We start from the raw sequence: 18,070 nt of genomic DNA on the forward strand, positions 1-18,070 counted from the left end.
CTTCCCTGGTGGTGCAGTGGTTGGGAATCCGCCTACCAATGCAGGGGACATGGGTTCGTGCCCCGGTCCAGGAAGATCCCACATGCCGCGGAGTGGCTGGGCCCGTGAGCCACAACTACTGAGCCTGCGCGTCTGGAGCCTGTGCTCTGCAACAAGAGAGGCCATGATAGTGAGAGGCCCGCGCACCACGATGAAGAGTGACCCCCACTCGCCGCAACTGGAGAAAGCCCTTGCACAGAAATGAGGACCCAACGCAGCCAAAAATAAATAATTAATTAAAAAAAAAACCAAAAAAAAAAAACCCCCCCCAAAAAAACAAAAAAAAAATAGTGGGGGACTTTAACACCTCGCTTACACCAATGGACAGATCATCCAAAATGAAAATAAATAAGGAAACAGAAGCTTTAAATGACACAATAGACCAGATAGATTTAATTGATATTTATAGGACATTCCATCCAAAAACAGCAGATTACACGTTCTTCTCAAGTGCGCACGGAACATTCTCCAGGATAGATCACATCTTGGGTCACAAATCAAGCCTCAGTAAAGTTAAGGAAATTGAAATCATATCAAGCATCTTTTCTGACCACAACGCTATGAGATTAGAAATGAATTACAGGGAAAAAAACGTAAAAAACACAAACACATGGAGGCTAAACAATACGTTACTAAATAACCAAGAGATCACTGAAGAAATCAAAGAGGAAATCAAAAAATACCTAGAGACAAATGACAATGAAAACACGACGACCCAAAACCTATGGGATGTAGCAAAAGCAGTTCTAAGAGGGTAGTTTATAGCTATACAAGCCTACCTCAAGAAACAAGAAAAATCTCAAGTAAACAATCTAACCTTACACCTAAAGGAACTAGAGAAAGAACAAACAAAACCCAAAGTTAGCAGAAGGAAAGAAATCATAAAGATCAGAGCAGAAATAAATGTAATAGAAACAAAGAAAACAATAGCAAAGATCAATAAAACTAAAAGCTGGTTCTTTGAGAAGATAAACAAAATTGATAAGCCATTAGCCAGACTCATCAAGAAAAAGAGGGAGAGGACTTAAATCAATAAAATCAGAAATGAAAAAGGAGAAGTTACAACAGACACCGCAGAAATACAAAGCATCCTAAGAGACGACTACAAGCAACTCTGCCAATAAAATGGACAACCTTGAAGAAATGGACAAATTCTTAGAAAGGTATAACCTTCCAAGACTGAACCAGGAAGAAATAGAAAATATGAACAGACCAATCACAAGTAATGGAATTGAAACTGTGATTAAAAATCTTCCAACAAACAAAAGTCCAGGACCAGATGGCTTCACAGGTGAATTCTATCAAACATTTAGAGAAGAGCTAACACCCATCCTTCTCAAACTCTTCCAAAAAATTGCAGAGGAAGGAACACTCCCAAACTCATTCTATGAGGCCACCATCACCCTGATACCAAAACCAGACAAAGACACTACAAAAAAAGAAAATTACAGACCAATATCACTGATGAATATAGAGGCAAAAATCCTCAACAGAATACTAGCAAACAGAATCCAACAACACATTAAAAGAATCATACACCACAATCAAGTGGGATTTATCCCAGGGATGCAAGGATTCTTCAATATACGCAAATCAATCAATGTGATACACCATATTAACAAATTGAAGAATAAAAACCATATGATCATCTCAATAGATGTAGAAAAAGCTTTTGACAAAATTCAACACCTATTTATGATAAAAACTCTCCAGAAAGTGGGCATAGAGGGAAGCTACCTCAACATAATAAAGGCCATATATGACAAACCCACAGCAAACATCATTCTCAATGGTGAAAAACTGAAAGCATTTCCTCTAAGATCAGGAACGAGACAAGGATGTCCACTCTCACCACTATTATTCAACATAGTTCTGGAAGTCCTAGCCACGGCAATCAGAGAAGAAAAAGAAATAAAAGGAATACAAATTGGAAAAGAAGAAGTAAAACTGTCACTGTTTGCAGATGACATGATACTATACATAGAGAATCCTAAAAATGACACCAGAAAACTGCTAGAGCTAATTAATGAATTTGGTAAAGTTGCAGGATACAAAATTAATGCACAGAAATCTCTTGCATTCCTATACACTAATGATGAAAAATCTGAAAGAGAAAGTAAGGAAACACTCCCATTTACCATTGCAACAAAAAGAAAAAATACCTAGGAATAAACCTACCTAGGGAGACAAAAGACCTGTATGCAGAAAACTATAAGACACTGATGAAAGAAATTAAAGATGATACCAACAGATGGAGAGATATATCGTGTTCTTGGATTGGAAGAATCAACATTGTGAAAATGACTATACTACCCAAAGCAATCTACAGATTCAATGCAATCCCTATCAAATTACCAATGGCATTTTTTATGGAACTAGAACAAATCATCTTAAAATTTGTATGGAGACACAAAAGACCCCGAATAGCCAAAGCAGTCTTGAGGGAAAAAAACGGAGCTGGAGGAATCAGACTCCCTGACTTCAAACTATACTACAAAGCTACAGTAATCAAGACAATATGGTACTGGCACAAAAACAGAAACATAGATCAATGGAACAAGATAGAAAGCCCATAGACAAACCCACGCACCTATGGTCAACTAATCTATGACAAAGGAGGCAAAGATATACAATGGAGAAAAGACAGTCTCTTCAATAAGTGGTGCTGGGGAAACTGGACAGCTACATGTAAAAGAATGAAATTAGAATACTCCCTAACACCATACACAAAAATAAACTCAAAATGGATTAGAGACCTAAATGTAAGACTGGACACTATAAAACTCTTAGAGGAAAACATAGGAAGAACACTCTTTGACATAAATCACAGCAAGATCTTTTTTGATCCACCTCCTAGAGTAATGGAAATAAAAACAAAAATAAACAAATGGGACCTAATGAAACTTCAAAGCTTTTGCACAGCAAAGGAAACCATAAACAAGACGAAAAGACAACCCTTAGAATGGGAGAAAATATTTGCAAACGAATCAACGGACAAAGGATTAATCTCTAAAATATATAAACAGCTCATTCAGCTCAATATTAAAGAAACAAACACCCCAATCCAAAAATGGGCAGAAGACCTAAGTAGACATTTCTCCAAAGAAGACATACAGACGGCCACGAAGCACATGAAAAGATGCTCAACATCACTAATTATTAGAGAAATGGAAATCAAAACTACAATGAGGTATCACCTCACACCAGTTAGAATGGGCATCATCAGAAAATCTACAAACAACAAATGCAGGAGAGGGTGTGGAGAAAAGGGAACCCTCTTGCACTGTTGGTGGGAATGTAAACTGATACAGCCACTATGGAGAACAATATGGAGGTTCCTTAAAAAACTAAAAATAGAATTACCATATGACCCAGCAATCCCACTACTGGGCATATACCCAGAGAAAACCATAATTCAAAAAGGCACATGCACCCCAATGTTCATTGCAGCACTATTTACAATAGCCAGGTCATGGAAGCAACCTAAATGCCCATCGACAGATGAATGGATAAAGAAGTTGTGGTACAGGGGCTTCCCTGGTGGCGCAGTGGTTGAGAGTCTGCCTGCCAATGCAGGGGACACGGGTTTGAGCCCTGGTCTGGGAACATCCCACATGCCACGGAGCAACTAGGCCCGTGAGCCACAGTTACTGAGCCTGCGCGTCTGGAGCCTGTGCTCCGCAACAAGAGAGGCCGCGATAGTGAGAGGCCCGAGCACCGCGATGAAGAGTGGCCCCCACTTGCCGCAACTAGAGAAAGCCCTCACACAGAAACGAAGACCCAACACAGCCATAAATAAATAAATAAAATTAAAAAAAAAAAGAAGTTGTGGTACATATATACAATGGAATATTACTCAGCCATAAAAAGGAACGAAATTGAGTCATTTGTTGAGACGTGGATGGATCTAGAGACTGTCATACAGAGTGAAGTAAGTCAGAAAGAGCAAAACAAATATCGTATATTAACGCATGTATGTGGAACCTAGAAAAATGGTACAGGTGAACCGAGTTGCAGGGCAGAAGTTGAGACACAGATGTAGAGAACAAATGTATGGACACCAAGGGGGGAAAACTGCAGTGGGATGGGGATGGTGGTGTGCTGAATTGGGCGATTGGGATTGACATGTATACAGTGATGTGTATAAAATTGATGACTGATTAAAAAAAAAAAATGTATCAGGGACTTCCCTGGTGGTGCAGTGGTTAAGAATCCGCCTGCCAATGCAGGGGACATGGGTTCGATCTGTGGTCCGGGAAGATCCCACATGCCGTGGAGCAACTAAGCCCGAGCACCACACCTGCTGAGCCTGCGCTCTAGAGCCCATGTGCCGCAACTACTGGAGCCTGCGTGCTCTAGGGCCCGTGCTCCGCAACAAGAGAAGCCACCACTATGAGAAGCCCATGCACCGCAACGAAGAGTAGCCCCTGCTCGCCACAACTAAAGAAAGCCTGTGTACAGCAACGAAGACCCAACTCAGCCCAAAAAAAAAAATATATATATATATATATGTATATATACACACACACACACACACACACACACACACACACATATATATATATCAATCACTGGATTTTATTTATTAATATTTTGAATCTATGTCTACATGAGAGAATTGGCCTATTCTTGTTTTTCATCATGTTTTTGGCATGTTTTTGGTATAAAGGTTATACTGGCCTCATAAAATAAGGTGGGAAATTACCTTTTTTTCTATTATCTAGAAGAGTCTGGTAAGATGGGTTTCATTTCTTCCTTTGGAAGAAAACTCTACTCTGGTGATGCTGTCTCAGTTTGGAGCTTTTCTTATGGGCAAGTTTTAAATTATTAAGTTTCTTTAATAGTTTTAGGACTATTCAGGTTTTCTGTCTCTTCTTATAACAGTTTGGTTAGTGGTGTTTTTCTCGAAACTCGTTTTGTTTCCTCCAGCATTGAGACTGCTGAAAACTATATTTTACTTTCAAAATAGAAATCTTTTTGAGGATTTCTGCTTGGTTTCTCCATCTCTTGGCCAGTGTTTACAGATTGCCAAATATCTTCAGGGGAAAAGCATCTCTGAATTCAAGCTTGCATCTTTGTTCTTCCCTTCTCTCTGGGATCTTGCTTGGCATTTAAAGCTCTCCCTGTCTTTGTAACCCTAAATTCCAGTTTTGGTCTCCTAGTATAGAGCTGTTTCCTAGCCTCTTAACTGCTCTGCTTATCATCTTCTCCGCCCCATGTCAGCTATGAATCAGTAGCAAATTCTGTGAAAGGAAAAAGTAGCACAGAATATTGGGTTCATTTCAATCTTTTCTCTTAACTCTAGGTTCTTGTTTTTTTCAAGCCCTGTTCTGATGCCCTGAAATGGATGCTATTTCTATTTTATTTTGGCTTTTCTAGACCAGTTGTTCTAGGCAGAAGAGTTGGTCTGATGCAAACTAGTCCCTCCCAGCTGAAAAATTAGGCAAGCCTTTTAAGACACTTTGAACCTATTTCCTCATCTATAAATTGGGAATAATAAATACCAGTTTCCTCAGAAGGCTGATTAAAATAATAATAATATGTGCCTGGTACATAGTAGCACACAAAAATATAAGCTGATATTATATTAATTTCAATAATAATAAATACTAAGCATCTCTGAAATTATAGTAAAAGATACGAGTTAGCAAATTTTTTCCTATAAAGGGCCGTATAGCAAATATTTTAGCATTTGCAGGGACATACAGCCACCTACTCCTCCCCCTCCTCCACTCCCACAGTGACTGTTAAAATGTAGTATTCTTGGCTCTGTGTACAAAAACAAGAGTTTGCCAAATATAAGCCAAATGGGAAATAAGAATTTAAGTTAAACTTTTAAAGTTATAGCAAATAATTTGAATATTCCATTCGATCTGACATTAAGTCAGTCTCTTGCTCACTATGCTCCTATCTCACCAAAAATAAAAGCTCAAGTCCTAATCATGGACTTACAAGACCCTGCACAATATGGTCCCTTCCTTTACTCCCTTTTACTTCTCTGACCTCATCTTCTGCTTTCTCTTTCATTTACTCTGCTGCCGCTACACTGGCCTTGTTATCCCTCAAACAAGCCAGGCAGGCTTCTGCCTCTGCATCTTTTTTTTTTTTTTAACATCTTTATTGGAGTATAATTGCTTTACAATGGTGTGTTAGTTTCTGCTTTATAACAAAGTGAATCAGTTATACATATACATATGTTCCCATATCTCTTCCCTCTTGCATCTCCCTCCCTCCCACCCTCCCTATCCCACCCCTCTAGGTGGTCACAAAGCACAGAGCAGGGAGATCAGCTCTGTGCCTCTGCATCTTTGCAGGCGCTAGTCTGTGTGCCTGGAATGCTCTTTTCTCACACTTTTGTCAGGTCTTAACATCATAAGTACTGCCGTCTTTTTAATGCCCTCCATCACTTCTTTTTTCCTTTTCTTGCTTTATTTCCCTTTGACCGCCTCAAAATCCATGACTCTCCATTGTCCATATTCCTTAGCCTGGAATCTGATGTTCTCAAATATTGGTTCCAACATGCCTCCTCCAACCTTATCTTCCATTGCTCTTAAAAAAAAAAAAAAGTATATATATATATATATATATATATATATATATATAAAATATAACCTATACCTAAAAAATTTTACGTTCCCTGTACATTGCTATTTCACCACTTTTGTACCTTTATTTATGCTCTCTCCTTCTTGAAGAATGAGTTTCCCCAAATAAATTTTGTTTGTTTTTATTGTAAAAAATTCTTTTCTCCTAATCTTTCTGAGTAAAATCCTACCAAATGAACAGCTCAGCTCAAATGCCACCCTTACCATGATGTTTCTGTTAATCACTCAGATTAAAGTTATCTATATATTCTTTGAACTCTGGTACCATTTTATCTGTATTTTTATCTCACCACTTTCCATAATAATAATATTTGTTGCCCTTTACCTATATATTCTATACATTGCTTTATGTGTTCTGCATGTATCATCAGATTTAATTCTCCCTGATACTCTCTGCTAAGTACCAGTATAAACTCTGGAAATAACGCAAGAGGCGAACAAAGGAGAACTCTGAAAAATGCAAAGAGGAGAAATTAGGGACCCCAGTAACAGAGGAACAACATAGTGTGACAGGGTGTCTTATAACTGTCACCCAACAGCAAATGTTGGGGTAATGCAGACTCCCAGCCTAACCACAGAATGTGATGCAGGTAGGCTCTTCCTTTCCTTAAAATTGAATGAAAGTCTTGCCAACAACACCAAGGGGGAATTGATCAGGAACTCCATTGACATTAAGTGGCCAGGGAAGTATGGTTATTCCCTACTAGGCATGAGACTCCCCTTCCCCAATGAGACAGAGGGTGGCCAGGTCTCCACAACACAGGTGCCTAGCCCAGAATGTGCTCTTTGTCCTTGTGGCTTGGAGACTGCCTTGCCCGACCTAGAGGCACCAGATAGCCCAACCTGAGGAAGCTCCCCACCGACTGTCACCTGCAGCACCAGCAGGGACCAGTGGAGACCCTAGTAGCACCAGGAGAAAATCAAGCAGACGGAAAATACCACTGTGAATGCCCTGAGAATTAAATTTTCGTTAGAACTACAGCCTGAAAAAGTAGACTAGGACTTGGTGCTAAATCTAAAGAGGAAGACCACCTCCCACTATAAAAGATTTAAATAGGACCCAGAGTCTTCTAGCATAGTTTCCAAAATGTTGATAAAATTTTGAAAATCACCTGTCATACCAAGAACCAGGAGAATCACAACTTGAATGAGAAAAGACAGTCAATGATTAACACCAAGATGATCGGATTTGGAATTGTCTGACCAAGAATTTTAAAGTGGCCATCATAAAAACATCCTAACAAGCAATTACAAATTCTCTTGAAACAAATAAACAAAATAGAAAATCTTAGCAAAAAAATAGAAGTTACCAAAAAAAAAAAAAAAAAAAAAGGGAAGTTATAGAACTGCAAAATGCAATAATGGAAATAAAAAACTTGTAAAATGGTCAATAGAGTGGTGATGACAGAGCACAAAATCTGTGAGCTTGAGGATAGATCAGTAGAATTTACTCAGTTTGAACAACATTGAGAAAATAAATGGAAACAAAATGAACAGAGCCTTCAGGACCTGGTGGACAATAACAAAAGATCCAACATTCATATCATCAGTGTCTGAGAAGGAGAGAGAGTGGGTTTGAAAAAGTATTTGAAGAAGTAATGGCTGAAAACTTCCCAAATTTTGCAAAAGATGTAATTCTGCAAATTCAAGAAGCTGAGTGAATCCCAAATAGGATCAGCGCCCCCCTCCCCAAGTCTACTCCAAGATATGTCAATTAAACTTTTGAAAACTAAAAGCAAAGAAAATATTTTGAAAGCAGCCAGAGAGAAATGACACACTGCATATAAGGGAACACCAACTCAAATGACAACAGATTTCTTATTTGGGTGTGGGAAAACAGATACTGTTATATACAATTTGTGGAGGTATAGATTTGACCAACATATGCAAGGGTAGTTTTATAGTGATTTTGGTTTGGTTCATTTACTTTGGTTCAGTAGTTCAAGTTAGGGGAAGCTATCTGTCAGAAGTATGCTTAATATCTACAGTGACATATAGAGAGAGGTGTTTGCTTATAAAGACTAGAAATAGCTGGGCTATGGCCCAATATTGGGGAACGTTTTAAAATAAAAACTAATACATTACTAAGCTAATTGTTGGTCTAACTTTCATAACATTTCTCAATTTCAAAATGTGTTGAGGATAATTAATAAACAGTGAACTCAATAAATACTTTGAATACTTACGAACACACCCAAATGTAAATTCAAGGCACAATAAAACAAACAAAAGTAACATTTAATTCACTGTTCTGATTATCAGTGGACTTATTTCTGTGGGTAATTGAGTTGAACATAATATATATGTATTTTCAAAAAGTAAAAATCATATCATATATATTCATCAGTGAAATATTAATTTTAAATTAAAAAAATGTATTTCCTATCCATTTTTAAGGGCCCAGTGTCCTGTTATTCCTTCCATATTAACTATTCAGTTCAGTGTTATCACTGTCTCCTTTGAACTCTGACACCATTTTTTCTCCTTTTTATCTCATCATTTTCTATAATATGGATAATAATAGTTTTATTTATTGCATTTTAAATATATGTACCATGCATTGCTTTATGTGCTTTACATAGATTATCAGATTTAATTCTCATATCAGCCCTTAATGAGGTAGTTGTTATCCCCATTTTACAGTGAAGAAACTGAAAAGTTCGGATGTTGAATAACTTGCTCCAAGTCGATTTCCAACTCAGATGTCTTTGAAACAAAGCCTTGTCACTATGCTAGACTGCCTCTTAAGTGAGGAGTAAATAAAAGAAATGCTGTATATGTTTGAAAGAAATTTTGACATAGAGGAAAGAAAATCATTAATAAATTAATAAAATGCCCAAACTATAGATTCTGAAAGAAACACAAATTTGGTTCCATACTAGTTATAAGGTAAGTCATTAATGAATACCGTTAAATATGAGATACACTAATAAAAAATGTAGAAAAAAAATTAAAGTTTACAATATCTGTTATATCAGCATCAAAAATTTTAAAGTTAGAATCATACCACTTGTTATATCATTTATGCCATGTCCAAATAAATGAAAATTAATATTTAATAGGATTCAAGTACTTAGTTATTGTTAGAGTTAAGTTTTTCTTCAATGTTAAATTTTCTGTGTAACACATATATAATTTTATGGGTTTTTTTTTTTTTTTTTTCTTTTCTAGAGTTCTGGAGGTGGAAGTGGAGTTGATCTTTCGGTGCTAAATGAGGCTCGTAATATGGTGTCAGATCTTCTGGTTGACCCAACCCTTCCCCCGCAAGTCATTTCTTCCCTCCGGAGTATCAGTAGCTTGATGGGTGCTTTCTCTGGCTCCTGTAGGCCAAAGATTAATCCTCTCACACCATTTCCTGGATTTTATCCCTGCTCTGAAATAGAGGACCCAGCTGAGAAAGGAGATAGAAAACTTCACAAGGTCAAAATACAGTAATCAGCCAGCTCTATTTATCACGTTTAATAATGTTTTTGAATTAAAATTGCTCCTTTAAATCTTGGATAAAATAGAATTTCTTTTTAAAGGCCCAGCTTCTTTTCCAGTACATTGAGTTGCTTGGGACTTCAGAGGTAGTCATAATCTCAAATAATTCTAAGCAAGTATTCAGTTTTTATTCTAAATAATATTGCTGTAATTAGCAGTTATAACTTCATCGGTAACAACCATTTTTTATTATTGTTGTTATTGTTTTTAAGAAGTAGAGAACAGGCAAATTTAATTTCAGGCTGTACAGCAAACTAGTATTCAAATTGTGTCATTATTCTATTTTATTCTTTAGAAACAAGAAATTGTTCTTTTTGAACCAAGAAAAAATGATCATTATAATATTCATTTTATGAAATTACACAGCATTATTTTAAACTGATTTTCACATTTTTTGGAACTGTCTCTCCCTACCTCCTGCCTACCCACTGGAGATTACTATAGCCCAATAAGCATTGACTTTTCCACCAGTATATATGGGATTAATTTTTCTTTAAATATCACTGATTCAAAATAGGATTTCCTTTAGAAAATAATAAATACTGTTCTAAATAGGTATACATTATGTCTGTTCAGATTGCTTTTAATTCTTTTATTTGACTATCAATACCTTTACCAGTAGCCAAGATCATAAAACTTTAAAACTAGAAATATTTTAGAGATTATTTTAACTACTTTATTCTACTGGCTAAAGAAACTAAGAGAAGATGAAATTCAAACCAGTTAATTTTGTTCATTGTAATAGTGATCTAGAGCTTAGAAAAAGTTAAATATAGTTTTTGGAGAGACTTTGATCATCAGTTAATTCTGTTAATTCTCAGCATTATTGTATAGAAGTGTTGAAAAATTAAGCAAGCCCTATTAGGGCAAATTTTTCATAATTATTGTTCACAAATCTGGATCATAGGTAGTTATGTGATGCTTTTATTTTTAAAGTGTATCGAGTAGCACCTGCATTACACAAAACCCAATGGTAATTAAGTTATATGGCTTTTTTTTTTTTTTAGCACTCTACCTATGAGAAAGATTAATCACAAGCAACAAAAAGGGATAGCAATAAATTCATCAATAAAATAACTAATATATTCTTGAGTTAGTTTTCATTTGATATGTTGTTCTTCCTTTGTATTTTCCATTGACATTTGATGTTTAGAATAGTAATTTTAAAAAATAATAATTCTTAAAAATCTTAGTGATAAAAATCACACTGAGGGAATTCCCTCGTGGCCTTGTGGTTAGGATGTCGGGCTTTTACTGCTGTGGCCTGGGTTCAATCCCTGGTCGGGGAACTGAGATCCCACAAGCCGCATGACGAGGCCAAAAAAAAACCAAAAAAAATCACATTGATATCAGTATTATGTTTGTTATTATGTTTACTATGTAGAAAAGTGTACTGTACATTTTAGAAACATTTAAACAATAATATTAATTAAATAGGATGCCTAATTGCCTCATTTCCTGAACATTCTAGGTAATAAGGCTTATTTTGAGTACTAGAATTTACTGATAGGAATAAGTCATATAAGAACAAGGAAGTAACCCTTATTTCTTTTGTGTTCTTTAAAACTTCTTATTTGAATTTCTTATCTAATTTATCTCTGCTTTGGAAAAGAATATAAAAAGCCTGATGTTACTTCAGAAAAGAGCAAGAGCATTTATGAAAAAATAATTAGTAAGGAAAAGGGAGTTAGAACAGATAATTTAATGTAAATGTCTTATATGTGTATTAAGAACTAAGAAAGATTGTATGGACCTAAATTATAGTCAGAAAGGACGTTACATAAACAACTTTTTCAATGTAAATATAACTAACATTGAATCTTTAAAAAATCAACATCCTTGGAAAAACTTAAATATAAATGGTATTTATCTCTTTGAGATGGTTTCGTGTCTGCTGATAGGGGAAATTTATAAAAAGCAGAAACTGTTTAATGTCGATTTCACTAAAACACCTATTCACAATGGTCAAAAATGGAATATTCTGGTTAACATTTGGATTAACCGAGAATATTTTCAAAAATTAGGGTAAAATATTCTTAATGTGAAAGGTGTTCTGAATTTAATTTAGTCATTAATTCAAAAGGTAGCTCAGAATTCTGCAGTTTAACCTCTATCTATGTACATTAGCATTGTACTGAAAATATAATAGGAAAGAAGGATCACTCCTGATCCTAAGCTTGCCCTCTGAAGGCTTTTTTCAGGGTAAATCTTTCATATCTACTTTTAAAATTGTCAGTTGCATATTTCTCGTAAAACTAGGAATAAAATGTACAAAAGAAAAAAAATTTGGTTAAACTGTAGGGAGTTCAGAAATCATTTTTTAGTTGGAGGAAGATAAATAGAAGAACAATATAGAATGTTATGTTTGGAGTAAAATTGACAGATTTTCAGAATAAAATATTTTGTTTCTCCTATACATGCTAAAAATGTACGGTTGATCCTTAAACGACATGGGTTTGAACTGTGCGGGTCCACTCAGACCCGTACCTTTTTCTGTAGTAAATACTACAGTTCTACACCATCTGCAGTTGGTTGGATCCACAGATGCGGAATCCGGATATGGAGGAAGCCCGCATAGGGAAGGCCCAATTGTATGTTATTTATGACACCCAGATTATTCGACTGCACAGAGGATCAGTGCCCCTAACCCCCAAGTTGTTCAAGGGTCAACTGTACTTTGTATTGATATTTCCATGGACCATCTTTTACGGCATATTGAAGGATAACGATTTTAATCATTGTTAAATTATTCAACAGGGGCTAAACAGTAGGAATAGTTTATCAACCCCACAGCTGAGGAGGAGCTCGGGAACCTCAGGTCTGCCACCTATTGACCAGACTTCTCCAAGGTGGGAACGCAATAATGGCAAAAGGCCTCACCAAGAATTTGGCATTTTAAGGTAAAATCCCCAGAGCCTTTTCAAGAAACCTGAATCTACTACATCCACTTTCTTTCTGTGAATGAAGTTTGAAATAGTTCTAAAAGCATAAAGGAACACTGGAAGTATTTTAGTATAGGACGGCTTTGTTTGTAATGTGGCCTGATAGAGAAACTGATTCTTAAAAAGAGGGTAATCTGCCTTCTCCCCCAAAATAGGTAAGTTGGGTACAAAGCATGCTGGAGCCTTAAGAACATGAATCAAGTAGGCAGTTTAAGGAAACAAGGATCAATTTAGGATGCAGTACTGGGAAAGCCACGGTAGAGGTGGCCATATTAGGGGCAGTCACCAGTCCACTGCGTAGTATTCAGAGGTTGGTCAACAGTTTCTGACTTGTGAAAGGAGGAGCATCCCCAAGGTTTACCCCAGATGTTACCTCAGACATGAGATGTAAGGTAACAGGACACTTTTAAGCCCCGTTCCTGGGGAACTAAAACTACTAATATATTGTATATTCTGTTGAGGATTTACTTGGAACTAAACAGTGCTAATCCTACAAAGGAGAGGTGTCAGTAACTGCAACCAAGTGAGGCTGGGAGATTGCAGGAGCTGAGATCTTTTGAATGTATATATATCCACTTACTCTGATAACAAAGGATTCAATACTTTGCCTTTTAAGGGCCAGGAAAGATATTGATCTCTTGTGTGAGTTATAAGCTTCTATTTAGTCAATTATCTAACCATGTTAATAAAATTGAAACCAGTGTAAATTTCCTGTTAAACCACTTTTTTAGGACTGAGCATGTGTTGTATTGATACTTTAACTTGACCTGTGTAGTTACACATTTGAAACAGTAGGTGGCAGTGTTGGATCAGAGCTATTTATCTGTTAAACTTTATAGTAACATTTTATATACGAAATATGATCAGATCATTGTAATTTTCCAGATTCTTGTGTGATTTATTAATTTGAATCTTCTACACTACATTCAAGTAGATGAACTCCATTTTTATAAAAGAAAAATTGAGTGAAATGATTTATAAAATAGGAATGGATTCAAGTATGAAGAGAACATTACAGGAAAATGAGCTTTGGTCCAAAGCTTGCCCAGAGCCTAAACATGATAATGGTTTTTGTTGCTGTCGTTGTTGTTGTTTTGTTAACGGAAGCAGGATATGACGAAGTAAATGACTTTAGGAACTGAAAATACGACAGGTATTTCTTAACCCTGGGAAACATCTTGAGAATACTTCTGAGTTTATTAAGAAAGAATGATGAAAATGATTCTGTTTTTTCATCTTTCCATCACACTGATGTAACAGCAATGCATTTAAGATAAAAGAAACGTTTGATACACTGAGTTAAGGTTATTTTTATACTCCTGCCTCCTCACACGATTGATAATAAAATAGAAACATGGTCCAAGGAAAACTAATCTTTATACAAACATATCTCAGAGTTAAAGGTAAGTATAGGTAGACTCAATATATTTACTTAACACTCATTAAAACAAAATCATATGCCTCATAAAAGATTTAGAACTTTGAAGAATACAGTAATTGGCCATATTAGGAAACATCTACTCTAAAGAGATGAGGCTGGAAGTAATCTTTCTAGTGTGCAGAAGCTGGAGCTTCTCAGTAATAAATTTCTAAGTGTACTTTGAACATAGGGTAAAGGGGAATATATGAAGCATTTACAACCACTCTTCCTTTTGAAATTCAAGTCTCTAGATCAGTGCCGTCCAATAGAAATTTCTGTGATGACTGGAATTTTTTACAGCTATACATGCAATTTGGTAGTCCCTAGCTACGTGTGACTATTGAGAGCTTGAAATGTGTCTAGTATGACTAAGGAGCTTAATTTAAATTTGATTTTGATTTTAATTAATTAAAATACGAAGAGCCATATGCAACGATCATATAGACATAAATGGCAGGCATGTTAGACATCATAGCTATAGATCATTAATGTATGGTGACATTTTGTTTGGGAACATTTAAGCTTTAGTAGCACAAAACAAATAGGCTTGTAACTCTGGAATCATGAGGCATTCATTTTGAATTTATTAGAGTACTCCAGAATGGAGATCACATTTCCTAGTTTTGATACGAATGCAGCTCTGGATTCTGATCATAGCTTCTCTAACTATGATTTTAAATCACCCTATGATTTCAGCATGATTTAAATATTGAACCTCTTGCTCCCTGAAACTATGTCTGAAACCAAATTTCTCATCCCTCCAGCTGCTTTTCCCTCTGTTACTATTATTCTGTCCTCATTTCATGGCACAGTGCTGCAATCCTCTAGTTTTGTGGTTGCTTACAAAATTGATTTACCTAGAAAACTTGGTGTTATCTATACATCCTGTTACCTTACTCTATAGATAACAGTTGTCGAGTCTATCTCTAAACCTCTTTTCCTCTCTATTCCTTTTTTTCCTTTATCACTTTGCCTACACTATTTCATGCTTTCATTATTCCTTATGTGGGCTATTGAATTATCCTTCCATTTCTAATATCCTTCACTACCCAATCCATCTTCTACCCTTCCACCAGAAATCTTCCGTAAACAAAATTTTGATTATACAGATTTTTCTAATCATTAAGTTTTTGGACATTTATCAACACCCATAGAATACTGCCCAAATTCCTAGCCTGAGATTCAAAATTCTGTTACTCTCTCATGACAAAGTTGCACCCTTACTTGGAAAAATTAAGCAAACAGAGATGAGAAGTCTTGCAAAGAATAAGAGTAGAAAAATGATTTGGAAAGCTCTCTATGTGAAAGTAACAGGAATGTAACTTGTGTTAGACTCTTCCTTGAAGTTTTCTCATAATTTTGTTTTTAGTTTCAATCCCTTTGAAAATTAAGCTAAATTATATTTTTCAGCTGCCTCATTTGTGTAAAGCGTAATATAGGACTTAAGTTTGGTTTTCTTTATGCTTTGCCTGGAGAAAAAAGTGAAGTATTATAAACCTTATGTTAGGTATGATAAGAGGACTCCAAAGGAGGAAAACCACAAGGAAGAAGAGTTAGTCCTACTTGAACAGCCACTGTATTACCTACTCTTGAGAGTTTACCACTGCTGGGGCTTCCCTGATGGTGCAGTGGTTGAGAATCCGCCTGCCGATGCAGGGGACACGGGTTTGAGCCCTGTTCCAGGAACATCCCACATGCCACGGAGCAACTAAGCCTGTGCACCACAACTACTGAGCCTGCACTCTAGGGCCTGTGTGCCACAACTACTGAGCCCACATGCCACAACTACTGAAGCCCACGCGCCTAGAGCCCGTGCTTTGCAACAAGAGAAGCCACCGCAATGAGAAGCCCGTGCACCGCAATGAAGAGTGGCCCCTAGAGAGAGCCCACGTGCAGCAACGAAGACCCAACGCAGCCATAAATAAATAAATAAATTAAAAAAAAAAAGAGTTTACCACTGTTCATCTCTTAGAGGACTTGAGATTTTAATTAGTTAAGAAGGCCATTACTTTATAACTCCAAAATACCTCTCCGGTATCACCTTTATTTATCTGAAAATCCAGTCAAGCTTAACTGTTTGATATTCCCTCTGTTTGTGCACATCTGTGCCCCTTTTTAGTTATTCCCTCTACCTAGAAGAGACCCTCTCACCCGTATTTCTGTATGTCTTTAAAGATTGAGCTCAGATGTCACAGCCTAAGAATAACACGCTGACATCCTCCTCCCCTTGTTCTCCAAGGAAAAGTAATCTGTTTCGCCTCTGAATCTCCTTAACACTTTTTCTTTGCTCTTTTATGGCAATTTTCATTTTCTACCTTGCGTTAGTCATTACAACCCTTCTGAGACCTGCTTGACTACTGTAAAGAGTTTGGGATTACATTAAAATGGGTCTTTGAAGATAAACAGCTGCTTAACAAGTATCCTGCAGGGGTATGGTGTCCATATGACAGTTGATACTGCCTTCTGCTTAAGTTTCAGACCTAGGATGAAGTTTTACTGGTCAGGAAATTCCAGGAGGGGTTGAAGAATGCTTTTCTGGGTTAGCTGACAATTGAATTACCCAAGTACAGTGTTAGTACCTAGGGTTAAAAGAATGGCTAAACTGCTATCCATGGAATGACTGCTGGGACCCAGACCCTCCCTGTGGACAAACAACGTATTCAGAGCTCACAGCTCATTTCCTTTGAACAGACTTTCCCTGGGGAAATGTAGGCAAATTGCGTACCAAAACTCTGAGGCCATCAACTATAGGTACTCCTACACTAAAGAGGCTTGCCTTTAACCTATTCTGATTCATCGTTCATCGCTGTGAGTGCTCTGAATTAAATCTAATAACTTGTTGCCTGGCAATAGTATGTCCTCTAAATAATGTACTTGGGAACCAGCTTCTCAATTATGTGTCTGATAATTTATTAGAGATTTATACCAATGCCTGGAACCTATTTGAACTGCAGAGATTCAAGAGGGCTAATGGTGTCATCCCACTCAGTTTTTAAGATAATGGCTCTGCAAATCTGGATGTTGGACAGCCAACAAGTTTTACAGCTACCTAAAAAAATAATAAATGAGGTGATATAAAACTTGTCAAGATAATTTGCATTGATTGTCTTAGAAATCAACTCTTAACATATGACTTAACTCTGTGACCATAACATTTGGCATCTCTTGTAATGCTTGTGCATTTGGATTTGAAGACCGATTCCCAAGTCTGACTTTAATCACCTTCCTACCAACTGTTAATAATCACTGGGACTCCTAGCTTATCTTGCCCTCTGCTTTCTTCAGTATTTTTTTTTTTTAACATCTTTATTGGCGTATAATTGCTTTACAATGGTGTGTTTCTGCTTTATAACAAAGTGAATCAGTTATACATATACACTCTTCAGTATTTTTTATGTAATCTCATTGTGGTATATATTTATCTGGTTATAGGCAGGGAATTAATGAGGTGATGCTGGAACTGAGCTGAAAACCTGTAATTTGACCTCTCAATTCTAAACAGCTAACTGTTCAATTATTAGGCCCCCTGGATTAAGGTAGAAGACTATGGAGCAGTGCTTCGGCTCTCTTCTCTGAAGGAG

At 36.6% G+C, this 18,070-nt stretch overlaps 1 protein-coding gene across 1 annotated transcript in view; it reads left to right on the top strand.

The window, feature by feature from the left end:
- PDE3B (phosphodiesterase 3B) overlaps window positions 1-18,070 on the top strand; it is a 173,569-nt gene that overhangs the window by 104,323 nt on the left and 51,176 nt on the right. Inside the window, exons 3-4 of the mRNA XM_059931189.1 lie at window positions 9,816-10,064; window positions 12,885-13,027. Coding sequence (XP_059787172.1) covers window positions 9,816-10,064; window positions 12,885-13,027 — 392 coding nt within the window. The remainder of the gene's footprint in view (window positions 1-9,815; window positions 10,065-12,884; window positions 13,028-18,070) is intronic.

Source organism: Balaenoptera ricei, chromosome 8 (genome assembly GCF_028023285.1).
Source record: "Balaenoptera ricei isolate mBalRic1 chromosome 8, mBalRic1.hap2, whole genome shotgun sequence".
Lineage (NCBI taxonomy): Eukaryota > Metazoa > Chordata > Mammalia > Artiodactyla > Balaenopteridae > Balaenoptera > Balaenoptera ricei.